General features: G+C 36.5%; 1 protein-coding gene across 1 annotated transcript in view; it reads right to left on the bottom strand.

Annotated features, from left to right (window-relative positions):
• Window positions 1-19,815, bottom strand: part of LOC113238174 (synaptotagmin-10-like) — a 236,585-nt gene that overhangs the window by 89,204 nt on the left and 127,566 nt on the right. The window contains exons 2-3 of the mRNA XM_026474940.1: window positions 12,567-12,720; window positions 10,919-11,060 (exon numbers count right to left, since the gene is read on the bottom strand). Of these exons, the coding sequence (XP_026330725.1) occupies window positions 10,919-11,060; window positions 12,567-12,720 (296 nt within the window). The remainder of the gene's footprint in view (window positions 1-10,918; window positions 11,061-12,566; window positions 12,721-19,815) is intronic.

Here is a 19,815-nt window from a genome sequence, read left to right as displayed (position 1 = left end):
ATCCGGAAAAATAGTTTCATTTCCTATGTGTAACAATCGCGAAAACCTAAGAACTCGATATATAATTACATGCTTCAGTCCCAAGCAAATATGTATGGTTTTTAATGTGAAACACATATTATTTTTCTAGAAATTTTCAATGCGGTGTTTTTATTATAATATACACTGAGCGTTTACATGATAATTGGAATAATATTGTCTGGGTCAAAATCACTTCATATATTATGTACATTTTGATGAACATGGAGCCTTACTCAATTAACGGCGTTCTTTTTAAAAATTATGAAAAGCATGCACAATTATGGGAATATGAAACGTTATGTAAATTCTATTATGTTCTTAGTTTAATGAGCAATATCATTTTTTTTATAATTTTTGTAAAAAGGAAATTGTAGGTAGTTTATATGAATTTCATATTTATGCATGTGGGTAAACTGAATAAAGTACAGTCAGTCATGATCCGGAACTGGTGTTTGATTGTCGCTCCCAACCAACAAGTACGTTGACAAAGACATAATCTTAGATTAAATATTTTGATATGTTATAGAGCAATGACGTCACTATTATGATTTTGTATGGCCAAATAACGTTCTCTTACGTTCTTCGATGAAACATAGGAAATTAAACGACGTAATAGAACGTAGTTCTACATCCTTACAAAGGTTTGGGACGGCATAGTACGTACCTCGCGCGAATAGCTTAACGTATCTTATTTCATTCTTCCATTTCATAAAAAATAATTATTATATTCACTTTAATAATCCAACGAATGTTAAAATATTTCTAAGGATTCGCGAAGCACCTGTAACAAAACTCTTCGTGAGAATTCCCTAAGGCAGAACGGCTTCTTTTTAATTACTGTTTCTTATTTAAATACGGGCTTTTCTCAAGGATTCACAGATTAAAACATCCGCTGCAACTAAACAATGGGTTTCGAATGAAAAACAAATTAATTGGACCATAAATTATAACTACTATTTATCTATCTATAACGCAACACACTCATAGCTCCGCACTAGGGAAACCCTGTGTCGCGGGTGCCATGGACACACACATAGACAACCACAAATGACACCCAAACTCGCGAGCGAAATTAATGTAGACCATACACATACTTCTCCCGGCCTGGGCATCGAACCTAGGACCTCTGCGTGGCAGTCCGGTATGGTAACCGTTCGGCCACGTAGGCCGTTTAATCTATCTATCTGACTAGGGAATAATCAGATAGATAAATAGATAAAACGTTTATTGTCTTGCATCACACACACAACAATATAACACAGTAAATTGATTAAAAGAGACACACAGAAATCAAAATTAAAGAAAATAAAATAAAAACAAACAGCAATGTGTACAATAAATTTAAAAATAAAAACATAATACTGACCTAATGATCAACAGCTTGTGTCTGCTAAAGCAAGCCAAATAGGTTGTAGCTCAGTGTAAAATTTGCCCTAAAGCCTGAGTGGTACTGCAACTGCTATGGATAGGCATGTAGCTTACCACCAGACTCATAACATTTTTATATCGTGTTGATGACGACTGCACAATGTGTAAAAAATGTGTATATGTTTATGTACATTGTTTTGTTTTAATAATGTGAATTTTAAACACAAATAAATATTTAAAATATCACTTGGTCACCGTGGCTTTTTATACCGTAAATATGTTATATAAACAGCCACGAAAGTTAGTTCGAAAAATAACACCTGATTTTCTCATTCTTTTAAGGGTAATAGAGGTGTTTGAAATATTTTATTACAAATGGCTACATGATCGTAAATGAACCACTTTGCTCTTCGATCGTTCACTGAATGTTATAGGACTTAACCTAATATAGTATTTTTTGCAGTCGTTGCATAATAAGAGTTATAAAAGTCGAGTACCGTGTTTAATTAATTGGTACGATATTTTAAGACCTAATTATATAATGATTGCATACAGTACCTTTACTATGAGTAAATAAAATTATGAAACAGAAATAATAATGAATTTATATTTTGCTAACAATACAAACGCAATTGGTATTTTTAAGAAATTATAATTGACAGATTAAAGTACAAAAAATATGTTTTTTCTATTGCGACATCTTAACGAAACGCAATTTGGCTTCAGGGTCTTAAAATATTGGTTTCGCAAAGCAAATTGTTCCGCGGTACGCGAGGAATTATTCCATTTATTTGGCATAACCCGCTTAATTACAATACAATATAGATATGTTCGTACACTTGGAATACAAAAGACAAAACATAAAGACAATTGTGTTATACAATAGCTGTATCGTGGGATACCAATTAAAAATTTTGTCATAATTGTGTAATGTGTGTTAAGCTATTCAAGTGGTATGATTGTATTACTTAATTCAATGGTAATTCCACTATTTCAAACCCTTTACCAGGGTTTGGACCAATAAAGCTGGATAATAATAGATATAATACAATTTATTGCTCACACACAAAAAAAAAACAAAAAGTACATAGACAACTTAAAATTAATGTGGGCAAAGGGGGCCTTATCGCTGAAAGCGATCTCTTCCAGACAACCTTTGAGACAGAGGAGAACTGAACAGAGAGGGATACGTAGTGTACCAATGGTAAAAATTTAAATGCATTATTAAAAACTTACGTTATCATATTATGACACAATAAATTACCATAATATTATATACCTACATATATATTAATTTTCATATATAAATATACTTAAATAAACTTCAACTACCTCCGTGGCCGAAAGATTACCATGCTGGACTGCCACGTAGAGGTCCCAGGTTCGATTCCCGGGCCGGGAGAAATATTTGCATGGCCTACATTTATTTCTCTCGTGAGTTTGGGTGTAATTTGTGGTTGTCTATGTGTGTGAACGCAGTAATGCTCCAATTACTTCCCTGGACAAACTCTTTCACAAGGAGCTCTAATGCTACTAAATCCTGGATTTATACAACAGATGTCTCATAATTATTCATAGTACTCTACGTACAACACCGTAAACAAATTTCGCCCATTTGCCTACTCAGTAAAAGGGTTCACTGAAAATTATTGTCACCGTCCCATTGTCGCCTTAGCTGAATGCGACTCTATCCCCAACCATGTATTCTAAGTAGGTATATTGTATTGCAATAATGCAATACAATATACCTACTTGGACTATACTTCGAATACAATGTAAATTGTGTTTTTGTACTTTTTTTTTTGTGTAAGACAATCACAACAATAACTAACTGCCTCCACGGCCGAACGGATACAATGCCGGACTACCACGCAGAGGTCCCGGGTTCTATTCCCGGGCCGGGAGGAATATTTGTACGGCCTACATTTATTTCTCTAGTGAGTTTGGGTGTAATTTGTGGTTGTCTACCTATGTGTATGTCCATGGTACCCGTAAGTACAGAGTTTACCTAGTGTTAGAGCTATGAGTGTGATTTTCCTGTTATCAAAACCAGAGCAAAGAATTTAAGTTTGGGGTACTAGTTGTAGAGCTCCCTGTAAAAGAGTTCGTCCAGGGAAGTACTGCCACTTCACGACACTGCAATTTGAACATTACTGCGTTTCGGTTTTGGGTGCTGGTCGAGTTACAGGCACATGGGACTTGTCAACTTATGCCTCACGGCGACGGGCGCGTGGCCCTCAGATTTTAGCGTTTGATAAACATTTTAAAGATCACAAATATTAATAAAACGGGAATAATATTAGGGGTTAAAGTATGAAATTGCCGTTTTATTGCAATAGGTTCTTTGAATTTTCATAGAATCTTCATGGTTTGAGGTTTTCGAATGAAACTTTTTTCAAATGGTTTCTGTGATTTTTTTTTTTTTTAATTTGAAACATTTGAATATCGACTTTCAATTGTTTTTGTTATTCAATTTAGACAAGAAAGATGGATACTGCGAAAATTCGAGTGATTTTTGAATACGAGTTCCGACGCGGAACTAACGCGGCAGAAACAGCCCGCAATATCAATGCTGCGTTTGGAGAGGGGTCTACTAATGAACGCACCGTGCGATTTTGGTTTAAACGCTTTCGTGATGGAAATTTCGACTTAAAGAACGAGGCACGAGGAAGACCGCCCACACAGGTGAATAACGATGAATTAAGAGAGATAGTGGAAGCCGATCCTAGTCAAACTACCCAGGAATTAGCGGCATGGTTTAACGTTACCTTACCCACAATATTGACTCACTTGCGTCAAATCAATAAAATAAAAAAATACGAAAAATGGGTGCCTCATGATTTGACTGATCTGCAGAAAGAAACGCGTGTTGAAACTTGTGTTGCCTTGTTGAACCGGTACAGAAATGAAGGAATATTGGATCGAATTGTAACATGTGATGAAAAGTGGATTCTTTATGATAACCGGAAAAGAAAAATGCAATGGCTGACCCCAGGTCAAATGCCACAACAGTGTCCTAAAGCAAAACTTACCAATAAAAAGGTAATGGTAACTGTTTGGTGGTGTCAGCATGGTGTTATTCACTATAGTTTTCTCCGATCTGGTCAAGCAATAACGGCAGATGTCTATTGTGCCGAACTCCGAACCATGTTGACAAAACTAGCAGTAAAACAGCCCCGACTCATGAATCGATCTTCACCATTATTGCTCCACGACAACGCGAGACCTCACACAGCACGAGAAACCATTTTGACCCTTCAGGAACTGCAGTTAGAAACCATTCGTCATCCGTATTCACCAGACCTTGCTCCAACGGACTACCATTTTTTTCGTGATTTGGACAATTATCTACGTGACAAGAAGTTTTCTTCCCAGGAGGCAGTACAAAATGCTTTCACACAGTTTGTGCAGTCTAGATCGTCGGAGTTCTATCGCAAAGGCATTAATAACCTTCCCATTAGATGGCAGCAATGTATAGATAATAATGGCAACTATTTTGATTAAATAAATTTGTTAAAAATTTAAAAAATAAACAATTTAGATTTTCAGTACAAATCGGCAATTTCATACTTTAACCCCTATTATTTATAAAACTGAATGTATTACCACTTTTTCTTTACTCTTTTGAATTTTGAACTTTAAACATACTAAGCAAGATGTATGGAGGTTGCGGAGGCTGCTGAGGCTACTCTCCCTACAACATTACAATCTATGGGACATACTAAGCGGTGCCAACAGGACTCACCAGTAGCGGCACACGCTTTCAAGTTATTCTCCTAAATCTATCAGAATGAGAGCTTTCAACAAGGAAGTTGTCATACCCCTTAATTCTCCATTCAAATTAAGTTTATTACTATTTTGAATAATATCTCATTCAAATTCAATGACTTTCACAAGACATGACCTATAAACTAACTAGGGTCGTGGTTTGTTAGTTTTACATTAAATTATACAACTGAAAATTACACTGGGCTCTGCAAGCAACATTCTCGTTCCTCTCCTTCATACCGTCCGCCTTCAACTCTAGCGGCGGTTATTTAAATCTCATTAAACAGAAAAATAATCCTTGCATTTTGGAGAGCATCTATTTCGTCTACCATGAATTTAAAGAGTAGAGACAAGGTTAGTTTAACACAAAAAAAACCATCTATCTGACTGGACTCGTACCAGTGTCAGTTGCCATGCCGCGGCCAATTTTACCAACTTTTTTTATGGTACCAAGTGATGCCTGTCCATAACACTTGCAGTGCCACTCAGAGCTTTAAATCGCAAAGATATAATACGGCGGATCGAATCCGGCCAGGTTCGAAGGAATTTTTTCTGAGTCTTCCATCTTTGTATTAATAATTATAACAAACTAGTGGAGTGATTTCACATAAAAATAATTAAATATCAATTCAATAAAAATGTAAATAAATAATAACTTTAGATACTTAGGTGAATCAGTCTTGTCACATTGAAAAAAATTTAAGCGTATCTTTAATCATTCAATAAATTCGCTGCATTCAAATGAATCGTTAGAATCATCTTCAGCCGGTCTCACTGGCCTCCTAGATGCTAAAAGTTGGGGATAAAATCTCGCGTTTCTGACATTTTTTCACTTTAAAATAAGTTTTTACAGTCTGCAGGTCGTAACGAAATTCACACGCACGGAGCTTAATTTATTTAGAACGCCACCTTCTAATCTAAATAAATGAAACTTACGCCATTTAGAAGGGATAGATCGAAATGAGTTTTTGTCATAAGAAACTATCTAGTGCTTTACATATTTTGATGCAACAACATCAAAACGGGCTTTGGGTGCCGAACGCCGTTATTGCTCCCAATGCTTCAATTTCTAGCAATTCTGTTTTGTGCCTACTCAACAGTTCACATTAACAGGATTTTTTATTGATACAAAGTGAATGGGCGAACATGGCGCCTGGTGGTGAGCGAGATGCATGCCCATAGCATTTGAGCTTCAAATCACAAAGATGTGAGGGGCAATGCCGCCATGAGACATAAGTTCACAAGTCCCCTGTGCCTGTAACTGCACCTGGTTTACCCTTCAAAACTGGGACACAATAATGCTAATGACATAGGTAAGATAGCAGTACTTCTCTGGCCGAACTTTCACAAGCTTTACTGCTACTAGGGTTACTAAGTTTACAAATTTAGACGACGATTACGACGATGACGACCGATTTTTTACACTCAAAGTCAAAGTATCACTTATTCCATGCATAGGTAAAATGAATTTACACTTGAATACGTCACATTTAAACTACTGCTCGTTCACAACGCTGACTTCCCTGAGAAGAACGAGCAAGAAACTCTAGGGATTTCTCTTTTCAAATAAACTTAAACGCTATGGAATACACTTTGAATCAAATTTGTGTGAATTCTGAAACCATGCCGTCTTTCCATACATCTTTATCTAACACGTAGTCTTCAATTTTGTAATGTGACTTTTCAATCAAAATATTTTTAATGTAGTTTTTAACTTAGGAAATGATAATCTTAATATATGCTCCGGAATCTTAATGTAAAATTGTTTGATACGTTATAAAATTGTCATCAATTTTCTGGGAAATATAAATACATGCCATAAAAAAACATAAATCGTTCCCCTTTTACCCTTATTTCTACCTTTTTCAATAAAGACTCAATAAGCTTTTCTATGACAAACCCTTAAGTAATAGGTATTAAAAACAGGTTCATGAACAAACCAATTTGCGGATGTTTGCGTTTGTTTTTAGACCAAAAACCGTTATAACAAGAAATACGGGCAAAATCTAATAAATTCCTCCGTGTTTCTTGACATCATTAGGCCAATGTGGTACTTATATAATACTGCGCAATCTTCCATTTGGTTATGGGTCGCTTATTTAGAAATTTGTAAAAGAGGATAAAAGGTGACTTCATTTAAAGCACTTGGAGCCAATATTATTAATAGAGATAGGAATAAATACAATGTTATTTATTTAAACGTCGAGGTTTTTCCTTTGGACTCGAACCAGTGTCTGTTGCCATGACGCGGTCATCACTTTTACCAACTTTTCTTATGATACCAAGTGACAGGACGAACAAGTCTGTCCATAACAGTTGCAGTGCCACTCAGTGCTTTAAATCACAAAGATCTGAGGGCCACTGCCACTGCGCCCGTTACTCTGAGACATAAGTTGATAAGTTCGATGTGCCCGTAATTTCGCCAGCACTTTTACCCTTCAAAATCGTAATGCTGTAATGTGAGCATTATGTCTAGCTTTACACACACGCGCAATTTTAAGCAGCGGTACAAAGGCGATGCAATCGCGCGACTGCATCGATACAAACGCGCGATTGCATCGTTACACTTGGGAGTTATAGGCGTTTGCATTAATTAGAATAAATAGCAACGAGATTATTCATTGAAATCAAGAAGTGTTAGGTATTCATTAAAATTTTATTTTAGAAATTCGGTAACTTTTAAACCCGATTAAAAGTTAGAGGTAATAAATCTCGTGGTTAGCTTTTGAGGTGTTTAAATTGTAATTTTCATTGGAATTTCAATTGTTATTTGTGATAGAACGAAAATTATATATACGCGCTTAACTTACGAGATTATATGGATGAGAAAAATAATTATTCGGTTCTATGCATATGTATTTTCAAGCTACTTCAGAAGAGCGGATACATTTATGGATTGATTCGGAACAGTCCGTATGCGCTTTATAATTGTAGGCACTAGTTTAGTAGATCCCTAACCGCTCACACGATACATGCAGCCGCAGACGCATACCGCACCTAGGGGAGCCGGTGATGATTTTATAACGATTTATCGGATATTGAAGTTATAACTGGTTAAATAATTAATATTAATTGCTATTTCGGTAACTACTCTAGCAAACCATAAAGTTATTAATGCCTGGGTCTGTCATTTAAAAAAAATAAACAACTTCAAAAATACGTTACGACAATCGTGTGTGTTATTGTTTGGGCTGGTGATTTCGGTGTTTTTTTGTTGAAAACATACCGCAAGTAGCGTTTTTTAAGTTTACCCTGAATATAAATGTTTATAAACTATACTTTAAGGAGTAATTTCATGGTAAACGTTAGAACCACTCAAACGGAATATTATCATATTTTTCCAAGTACACTAAAAATTTCATTAGTGCTTTTTAAGTGGAGGATTTGCGGTGTATTACTGCATTTTATTTGAGATGTTTTCGTTGGTAGTATGGAGGGTATTTATTTAGCAATGCAGAATAATAATTTTTATTTATGAAAACTTGTATTTAAACGGAATCCTTTTCTATTTTGCGATACCAAATAGCCGCATTTTGCGGTAGGAGGAGCGCATCGCGTGAGCGGCTAACAAACAAACTTACACATTTTAGTAAATTCGCAAGTTGTTGATATACTAATATCAATTAGCTGAGTCACGTACATTCCATCATCGGGGGACAAGGCGTAGACTAAGGACTCGCACGAAGCGTTACGCTTCCACGTTTAAATGCCGAACGGCTATGGAATCGAATTCCCTAACTGCTGATTTATTCTCTCAACGCCATAGCTTGGACCTTTTCAAGGTGAGAGTGAATAGGCATTATTCAGGTGTGCATGCTCCATCGTCGACCTCATCATCACTTTCCATCGGGTCAGAAGGCGCAAAAGCGCATTAAATTTTTTATTACAAAAAAAAATCACACTTTTTATATCTAACATCTTTATGTCAAGCGTGTAGGAAATGTGGTATACTACAAAGAATATATCCATAAGTTCATAGTGAACATGCTTCTTCTAGGCCAGTGATTCGGAGATTTATATCAGACCCCTTACCATAACAAAAACTTAATCATGAACCTCTCAGTTAATTAACTTTTATGTTATAATAACAACTGCAACAAATACTTTATTCTTTCCTCTCTAAAGAAACAATTGCACGTAAGAGGATAAATAAACTAAGTAAACATTTTAAGTTCTTAGGTTTTCGCGATTGTTATACATAGGAATGAAACTATTTTTCCGGATTTAAATCGCGTATATTTGTTGACAGTCAACCGTGACCATGGGACCTGTAAAGGGCCCGAAACGTCGGTTTGTTTGAAAAAACAAATATACGCGATTTAAATCCGGAAAAATAGTTTCATTCCTATAAACATTATCATTTCTTATTAATGTTATGATATTTTGCTACTTATTTTTTTTTGTTAAATTACTCCACTAGTTTGTTATAATTATTAATAACAAAGATCGCAAAGATAAATCTCAAAGCGACATCTGTTATCAACCTCTGGTAGCTGTTAAAGTACTTGGTTCAGTGAAGAAAATTTTTTATAAATTTCTCACATGTGACGCTATGGCAAAAAAGCCGTTAAAAACCAAAAGCAACAGTTTGCAAAAAGGACATAATAATTTCGTGGTCTAACATGGTGGTCAGACATCATAACATTCAATAAACTTAAAAAATTACAATGATAAAAGTGATCTCTAGTTGCTGGTAACTGTGAAGGGACGTGGCTGAGAGAAGAAAGAGATTTCTCACTGCAAAAAAGTCGTTAAAAAACCAAAAACAAAGATCTGCAACAAGCACTTAGAAAAATTTGTCAGGTCCGCTAGCTCGTTCCGTGGCTTAGTGTCTGACACGGTTTGCTGGAAGACGTTGGTGTGAATCCAGCCGGATCGAACGAAGTTTTTGTGAAGTAATTTCACAAAAATAATCGCTTATCAAGGTGGTTAAACATCGTAACATTCGATAAACTTGGAAAAATTACAACAGTAAGTTTTTGTTATTTTCGCGCACCCCTAGATATTTTTTTCTATTTATCATGTACCATTTGGACTATCCCATAGGGATCCATCCCCCAAGAGACATACGGACCACTTTGGAAAACTTGATTCCAGGCGAAGGAATACTACTGTCCGCCACATCTTCACTATCAGGTAAGGTTGTGGACAAAAATAAAACGTTAATTGGACATAGTTATGCAAACTAGAACCAACCCACAAAATGGCACTTTCGAGATAATTAGACTTTTGTAAAAACAGTGTGAAGAAAAAAATAGGTAAGTTATTTGAGACAAACAACGTGATATAGAGAAACTATTATATTATACAGCAATAAATAAAAAACATTATGTATCTTTTTATTTAGTTAACGAGAACAATGTTCTAGTTTTGGTAATGAAAACGTTAAAGATCTAAAGTACTTCAGTACATGTGACATGGATCCATTTAGCATATATAAAAAAATACATTATATGAAATTAAGCAGCATGGTTTTTTTTTAGCTATTAAAAAGTTACTTATTTAGGGTTGGTACCCTGAAGGACTTTATTTTCTCCGTTTTGGCTTGGTGTATAGCCAGGATCTTTTGTGAGCGGGTAAAGGACACGTCTGGTGTTCTACCGAAATACATAACTCAATTTCACTCGAGTTGTGGGTTGGTTCTTGTTTGCATAACTATGTTCAATTAAGGAATGGTAACATAATCAACCGAAGTGCCCTTCACGTCTGATAGAACACATCCTACTTCCAAAAAATGTAAATGCTTATGGGATAGACTTACCTTCTTGGAAGCATCCTTATGCTCTTGTACGTATTCCTGCTTGAGCGGCTCGGTCTGCAGATCAGGTAGCGAGTGACTGATACGGATTGCCGCCTGGCGGGACAGCGACTCGCAGTTGCTTTCCTCAGAATCACGTCGGGTTCTGATAGAAAATTATCGATCACTGGACTTACTTCCGAAGGCAAATAAACAAATAAAGAATAATGTCAAAGTAAGCAGTTATATAACAGTCACGGACCTACCTACGGACCGTGAGGAGTAATGGAGGCTACACCGATAGGAGCTGGCTCTCAAATACGATGATGATTATGAGACTTAAATGCCTTTCCAATAATCTCTGGTTAGCAGACCACTTAATATTCCGATTTTTCTTCGACTGCGATACTTGTCCACCATCCGTTCTTACTCCATCAACCGTCTTTGACATATTGCAAAAATAAAGATCAACAATAGCGGGCAAAGTGAATAAGGTTTATTCTAGGCTAAGGTTTATTCTGTGTACCAAGTTCCGCATCATTACTTTCCATCAAATATATACTAACATAACCCATTTCTGATAGAAATAAAACAAGTAAGTACAAAAAATCTTTTTGATTTTTTCAGACTGTAATTACTCCCTTTATTCGTACGCGTGCCAAAGCTGCAACACCAGAAGATCAACTATTCCATTTACGAGATCTCATTTCATTATAATTGTGAGCCTGTTCTGTTCGACAGCTGGGCAAACTCGCCCCCCTCGTTTTTCCATTGATCCCGGTTTTGGGCAACATCAGCTCTGTCCTAATAAAGGATTTAAAATCATCCCATCCAGCCCATGCCTGTGACCAGCCCTTCAACTTGGCCACCTTCCAAATACATCGGCAATCATTGAATTAACTTATTTATTAATTTGTAGACGGAATACCTCACGATATTCAAATTACTTGGGACACTGAACATTTAGAAGAACTGACCTAGATAACAATTCACATGCTTAACCTAATATTGTAACTATTTCAATGATTTTAAGTGTAATTTGCTGAAATAACAAAAATTCTATATGAAGCTTTCATGATTCTGAGTATCTGCTCATAAGTACGATTTATGCATATAAATGCTTGTGACAATAGTGGCTATGTTAACATTGTCGTGATGACAAGTGTGTTTTGACATCATATTTACTGAATGCCACTAGGACCGCCGGCGGTACCACAGACCACATAAAGGCGGCAGTTTTGAGTCACTTCAGGCCAGTTTGCCAACAATAGTTTGTTATGATTAGCAAACTAACTAATAAGGACAGTAACAACAACCACTTTCATATCTTTAAAACCAAATATGTAAGGATGAAAACCGTTCAAGCTAATGGTAAGACCAGGTTTTATTCATGAATACTTATGAAGTACTTTCTAGCAGAAATAGTACACAATACAATCTATAGACGCGACCTTGAAATTTACGAACCTCTTGACTTTTTATTCACTTATAAATTCCTAACCATCAAATAACAATTGGTAGCATTTGTTAGCAAGACCACGAACAAAAGTCTCAGATATTAAATTTGCCGTAGGCTCTTGCTGGGCCCTCTATTAAAACGAAGGGTAAATTCATACTGGCTACTGAAGCCTCATCTAAAACAACTAAGGCTAAGTAAACTCGTTCTACTGACCTGCCCATGATCCAGCGCCATGTTGCCGCGCACTGGTAGCCCACAGCAGCCAGAAGCACGGCAGCCATAGCTGCCAAGAGCAGCACTGCCGCGTAGTCTACTGAGCTGCCGGGCAAGCTCGACTGGCCCGCCAGCCCTTCAGGTGGCCACACACCTGAAACAAATGTTATTTCTGAGTACGAACTTCAATTTCAACACTGCAAAAATTGTTTAAATATTCGCGTAGAAAAATAAACATGAACCAAAATCATAAACTTATCTAAACTGAAGAGTGAAGAAAGGAAAACACTAAAGCTCGCAAATAAACAACTTCAATAACATAAAACAACAATAATGTCGAATTTTTTATACAACAAAGTAACATGTGAAGTAGTCCTTGATTGATTTAAATCTACTTGTTCCTTTTAGCGTAGTTTCTCGTAAGAAATGGCGCAACTGTGAACAATGCCTATTCTATGAAATTTCTAGACATTTTTGGGTAAGTAATTGCGTCTCAAACTTGGCATTCTGCCCACTGAAGGCTCGATTCAGAAATATTGAATTATTAATTGACAGTTGTACTTGTAAATGAAGTTAAGCGGTCTACGGTATAAATAATCTACATTAATTCTACGAGAAATTATTCGATGTACCTATAGTGTCAGATTCATGTTTCTTCGACCTTAATGTAATCAAGCCTCAAGGATAATATAAAGATATTGAAGCTTAATTGTGACCTTAAGGAAGAATTTGTGATCGTTCGTTAGACCAGCTAAGGATTCAACGCAAGTCCTTGTCTTTAAATGTAATTATTCCAAAAACTGAGACTGAAATTCTTAACTAATCAAAGATAATCACACATATTTTGGTCCTGCCCAAATGAGGTCTGGAAACACCAAAAAATTCACCAAACAAAACTTACCCTTTTAGTACAAAGCATGTATAAATATAACATTTCATATTCCTAAAAAGCCCAGGTTGGTTTTTTTTTAAATAACGTACACACTCAACATAGCCCCGCACTAGGGAAACCCTGTGTCGCGGGTGCCATGGACATACACATAGGTTCCGGAATTGTACAAACGTCGTCCCTCAAAAAGCACAAAAATCCTAATGGCTTGTGTCTTTAGTATCTCCCTAAATGAGTGCTAGCGGTTCTCATGGACCGATATCAAAAAGTTCTAAATCAATTTAAAGTTAGACATTATGTTCATTCGACTTCAGTGTTTGCTACCCTATAGGGATACATAATTTTAATAGATTTATGGAATTCCATTGGAACGAATGATAATTGTAGCGAAATGGGATAGTCTAAGTGATTTATCGTAGAAGTTTTAAACTTTTTATTTTTTAGTTCCACCCATAGTTAATTTTGGCCTTATTCTTCGTCATATAGACGGATCGATGTTACGCCAGTCGAGGAGCATTGAAAATTTTAGTATGACCAAAGTGTTACAAGAACTATAGTTTCATCATCATCAACATCGTCATATCAGCCGGAAGATATCCACTGGTGAACATAGGTCTCCCCCAAAGATTGGATCCGAGATCCATCGGTAACCCGCCGCCCTTACCAGGTCATCCGTCCATCTAGAACGCCTTCCGGTTCGTGGTCTCCATCAGTTCTACGAGCTATGTGCCCTGCCCACTGCCACTTCAACTTGCTAATCCTTTGGCCGAAGTCGGTGACTTTCCTTCTTCTACGGATCTCCTCATTTGTGACTAGATCGCGTAGTTTAAATTGCCTGAACTAACCTATGTTAGTGCTTACGTATTGAAATTTTTATACCAGTATCTAGGTATCGCGATCATGGGAGTATAATTACGTAATAAAAATGCTAACCAATTCTGAATTTAAGACACTCTTGTTCAAACCAGGCACAAGGCAAAAAGCACTGCGAGATTATTTGTGCTAGTCGCGCCGCTACATTTGTGTCATATTACACTACCTGTCTGTGTGACGTTTGGTCTAACGACCCATGCACACGACGTATTTTATACGCACCGTAAACGTGCTGTAGTGAATTGAAGCAAGAAGCTTATATACTCCACTGGAGTATATAAGCTCATCATTTCAAAAAAGTAACTGAAATTAACAAACAAAACTGAAATTAAAACTATATATTATCAAAATGCGCGATACACACGCGCGTTCTTGGCGCGTATAAAATACTCCGTGTGCATACATTTTACCTACCGGCTTTCAAGCAGAGGCCGTAAGTTCTGAGTTTCTAGGTATTTAGAAAAACTAGAAAAACATCGTGATGAGACCTTCACGTCGAAGAAGGTTCACAACCCTAAGAAAAAGTGTACCTACATTGGGCCAGTGTGGCCTAAACCCTGCTTGAGAGAGATTAATAATTTGATCAAAAATAATTATTGCAACTCATTTGTTCCTCTCACTATATATGTATTCGATTAAAAAAAGATTTACCGTCAAATTCTGTCGACTACAGCTGCTGCTCCATATTTACGATTATATTGTTAGTTTATTATCTTATCTGTCATTAAAATTTAGAAATATACGACAATTTTTCAATATACCAAAAATGTTTTAATTAAACTTTACACCATTTCCAATTAGACCGTCTGTTTTCTCAGTTTTAGTATACCTAATAAACTAAATATCACACCTGTTACACTGCAACATAAAACCGATAAAAGAAAAACCACCTGTGGTAAACCTATACAATTTATTAAAATGTCAATCTCAAGTCCCGTTTACCCCGTACATTTTGAAAGGGTAGTACGAGACTTTGCGTAATAAAAACATAAAAGAAGACAACGTAACTTGATACGTAAAGTCCCGAGAAATAGCCACATTTTGAATAGAACCAACGGGACTTAATTCAACAAAGACTAGACAATTGTCCGTGCAATAAGACAATATTAGACAGAAGGAACACAGCTGCAGCGAACGATGAGTAGAATAAAAACAAATTATATTGAAACATGTGAGCATAATAATAATACAACCGGGTAACTCTGTTACACTGATGTTGTATCGTAAGCGAACGAATAAAAGATATCTTCTATAAATGTAATCAATAGTCCTTAAAGAAAGTCCTATATTATAAGCTTATATTGTATACATGTTTCCCATCGCATTAGGTAGAGACCGTGAACCTCCACCTGCTACACCCCTAACAAACCTATTTCTCTTCCTCTACTCTTATTAGTCTCTTCATTTCTTCCTTCATCTTGACGCTTTTAAGCCGGCCGGTACTAAGGACATTTTTTTATTAAACGGGTCCCTGGTGGTAAGCGACACGCCTGTCGATAGCAGTTGTAGTACCACTCAGAGCTTCAAGTCGCAAAGATTCAATCCCCTTTCTTCTGAATCTTTCGCTTTTTGTTATCGGGCGCAGGCCCGACACCCTGAAACATAAGTTGACAAGTCCCATGTGCCTGTAATTTCATCATATTTGATTCCACACTGTTCAAGATTGTCAATTCTGAAATGGTTTCAAGTGAGCTCTTAAGTCACGACTCGTTTAAATTCGCAGTAAACGTACCCAAAAACCTTTTTCTCGGCCATATACCACAAACAATGTCTCATACAATGATCTCGTTTTCCGCATGTGTAGAGCTCATAATTACTTTTGTAAAGACACCTTATTCAATATTTACTAGGAAAAGCTGAATATGTTGGATATTTAAACATGTTGGCGTTGATACGTACGTGTAATAAGAATTTTCTAATAAGTGTTTTCAGAAGCACAAGTTAATTCCCAGATGAGAACGAAGTATTACTTACGTTTATAAATAAAATAGTGCCTTCATGAAACAAAATATCCTACCTACAATATTTAAAGTAAGCCTCCGTGTCGCATAGATGAAGACACTCCGTACAATTCAGCTCCCTGGCTCAATGTGGGTTAGAGACCTCACCCGTTTTCAGTGGATTTGCAACGCATGTTACAAATTAGTGTTTGTTACAACCGCCCTTTCGATATATCAGAAGCATTGGCAAACTACATATGATATAGGTTACACTGATAAAACAATGAAGTAGCAGTTTCTATAGTAGTAAAGCTCCTTGTGAAAGAGTTCGTCCAGGGTAGTACTGTCACTTTACCTATTTCTGCCGCCAAGCAGTACTCAAGAACTTTCAGACAGACTATTCAATTTATGTCGCTTATCACCAGGCGCATGACTTTTTCGTCCTGTCATTAAGTATCATAAAAAAAAAGTTGTTCGACTTCATCTGTACAAAATTTTATCAACAAATTAATAGACTGTAGGAAACCCAAGGGGCGGCAGTTACTTTGGCTGACGCATTAGCATAGCCATATCAAGGGATAACGATGCCAGCATCCTGGGCCCTTACCGCGAGGACGTAATTTTATTCATATACTTTTATTCTAGTTATAGTTCCTAGTATTTAAGCTTTTATTGTACCTTATTTGCATATTTTAACTTATTGTCTAGTAAATGAATAATAATTATTGTTAATAATGGTTGTAAATTAAATTATATTCGAAGATATTTCTTTCTATGTCCTAGATAGTTCAGTGCTTGTAAAATCCAAATCATTTAAACCCCAGAGCCATTCACGCAGAAGGAAGTGTTCAATCCGTTAAACCTTGTTTGAAACTTATTAAAAGGCTGACCTCACGGCTGAACATGGATACTTAAAAGACACGTAAACAGAATGTTCTAGATGGAATTGTCAGTTAAATAATTTATGGGTTCAGCAACGACGGGTAAACCAATTGACAATTGAGTTGCTCAGTTATTCAGTGAACGAAAATTCATTTGTTTCTAATTAATATTGTTTTGTACACTACCAACCATTGTCCCAATGTGCGTACGCGTGTATTAATTTTTTCAAACAAACCAACGTTTCGGACGCATTACACGACTTTAAAAAAAACAAACGATAAGAATAAATATTTTCCAACATTGCGTCATATTTAGCATTTTAAGGCATAATACAATAACGCACACACTTATATATCCGCACTGAGGAAACCCTGTATCGCGGGTGCCATGGACACACATATAGACAACCACAAATTACCTGGGACCTCTGCGTCTCAGACCGGTATCGTAACCGTTCGGCAACGGAGGCAGTTAAAGTTCCACGCAATCGGAGTAAAAGATCATTACATGAATTAGTGAATAAAATGGTGGTTATGTTTCTAAGATTATACATGTGATTTTGGCAAAAATATAAATTAATTGCAAACTTTCAAGTATAAAATATTTAAACCGTAAGTACGGCAAGAATAACGTGTTTCGAGGTACAGAACGGAACGTCTATTGTCCAGAATGGAACGTTTATTGTCAAACGAACGCCGAGCGGTACGGCCATATAAGATGGAAAAAAATAAAGGGACGGCGCGCGGCGGTAGCGGCGAAATGTTAGTGTCAATTTATGTTTTGTTGATGTTTGTTCGTATTCGTGACGTAATAAATAATCTAAGTTATGAAAATACCGTAATGATTTAACTTTGATAAACGGCATTATTTCAGTTAAAACAAATTCATCTGATTTTTTGTTCAGCCTAAATTTGGATGTAAATTCAGCATCAGTTAAACTTACCATGAAGTTTATACGCCTAAACGTTCTTGAGGACACAAGCTGCTCTTGGTCGCTGTCGCTATTATCCCAGTCCGATAACTGAGCAAATGTTCAACTTCACAGTCGCTATCACTTAAAAATAACTTCCAACTTCCATTTTTACGCGATTACACAGTACAATCGGTCAAAATTGGAGGATCGCTACTATAGATCGAACACGTGCAAAATCCGATTTGTGAAAACTATGGATTGGATATTGAAAGCGCACAACAATCACTACCATACAAATGTCAATCTAAAAATGCCATACCCACAGATCATCCCACAGATGGATTGAAAGAAAAGATCGGAATAACGATATCGGTTATTGAAATAGTAAAAATAGGATTTGGATTGATTATTCAAGCTTAGATAGCAAATTATGGATTGAGATTGAATATAGAAAGCGGCCGTTAGTGTCATAAAAATAAAAATATCTACTCGAGAAACCTTGACATACCATCTAGTCCAATAATTTTGTTCCTTTCCCACTTATTGACAATAAACACGTTGTCATAGTAGGTAGCTAATAATGAGCTATTGTCGGAAGTAGACATTTTTATCTGTCTAAATACAAATTTGAGAAGGCGGTTACTGAAGCATTGGGTATGACACTGTAGTGGATTGTAAAACTGTTTTTTTTGTTTTGTTAATTATACTTAGTAATCTTATTAAGTTTGATTGTTTCTTAAACTTATTTTCTTTGTCAGCATTGTACTTTAAAATAAAACTCGCGATTATGCTTCAATTGAAATTTGTATTTTTGTAGTAATCTGTGGGTGATGTGGTTGACTGTACTATTAGCTAAACCGGTATTCTTATTCTGAATAACTCACCATGTACAATTGTTTGTCATTCTCAATAAATAAAATAAAATAAAATAAAGAAATAAACCGATTGTCATAATACCGTTCCAGGGAATTGTTGTGCCAAATTTCGAAATTTTCTTATTCGCAATTTGTCCTTGAAAACTGTATACACAAAAGTACCTAGCAGCATTTAGTGAATCCTCCTCCACTGTCAGTCTCTCAATCGCGATCCTTAGATGTGAGCATCTATGGACGCGATTTTGAGGTAGTCCAATAGAAGCCGTGATAGCTTAATGGTTTCAACCTACCGCCTCTTCAGCAGAGGCCGTGGGTTCGTATCCGGTCTCACAACTCTGAGTTTTTCGGAATTTATGTGCGAAATTTAAAGTTCAAAACTCCTGGAAAACGTGTGAAGTCTCCAACCTGCATTGGCCCAAGGTGGTGGACTATAGCATAAAACCCTCGTCTGTGAGAAGACCCGAGCCCAGCAGTGGGACGTGTAAATGGGTTGATGATGACAATGATGATTATGAAATAATCTTCTTCACTCCACTCTGTCATCGGTGTAGTGCGACATTTACCGGTACTGCCAGATTTTTTATACAATGATTGTAACAACTACACGCCTGTCGATAACAGTTGCAGTGCCACTCTGAGCTATAAATCGCAAGATCTGAGGAGCACTGCCACTGCGCCCGTCACCATAAGACATAAGTTGACAAGTACCATGTACCTGTAATTTCACCAGCACCCTTACCCTTCAAAACCGAAACATAGTGATGCTGAAACTGACATTGAATCAAGCTGAAATTTTCAGCTATCTAGTCACATCCATCGTTTCGAACTTCGTCCTCTAGGTCGTTTAGTAAATATTGCAATCGAAACAATCAGGGTA

Source organism: Hyposmocoma kahamanoa, unplaced genomic scaffold, assembly GCF_003589595.1.
Source record: "Hyposmocoma kahamanoa isolate Upper Pololo Valley unplaced genomic scaffold, ASM358959v1 103, whole genome shotgun sequence".
Taxonomy (NCBI): Eukaryota; Metazoa; Arthropoda; class Insecta; order Lepidoptera; family Cosmopterigidae; genus Hyposmocoma; species Hyposmocoma kahamanoa.
The sequence above is the reverse complement of the archived record's forward strand: the minus strand, read 5'-3'. Positions and strand labels throughout refer to the sequence as shown.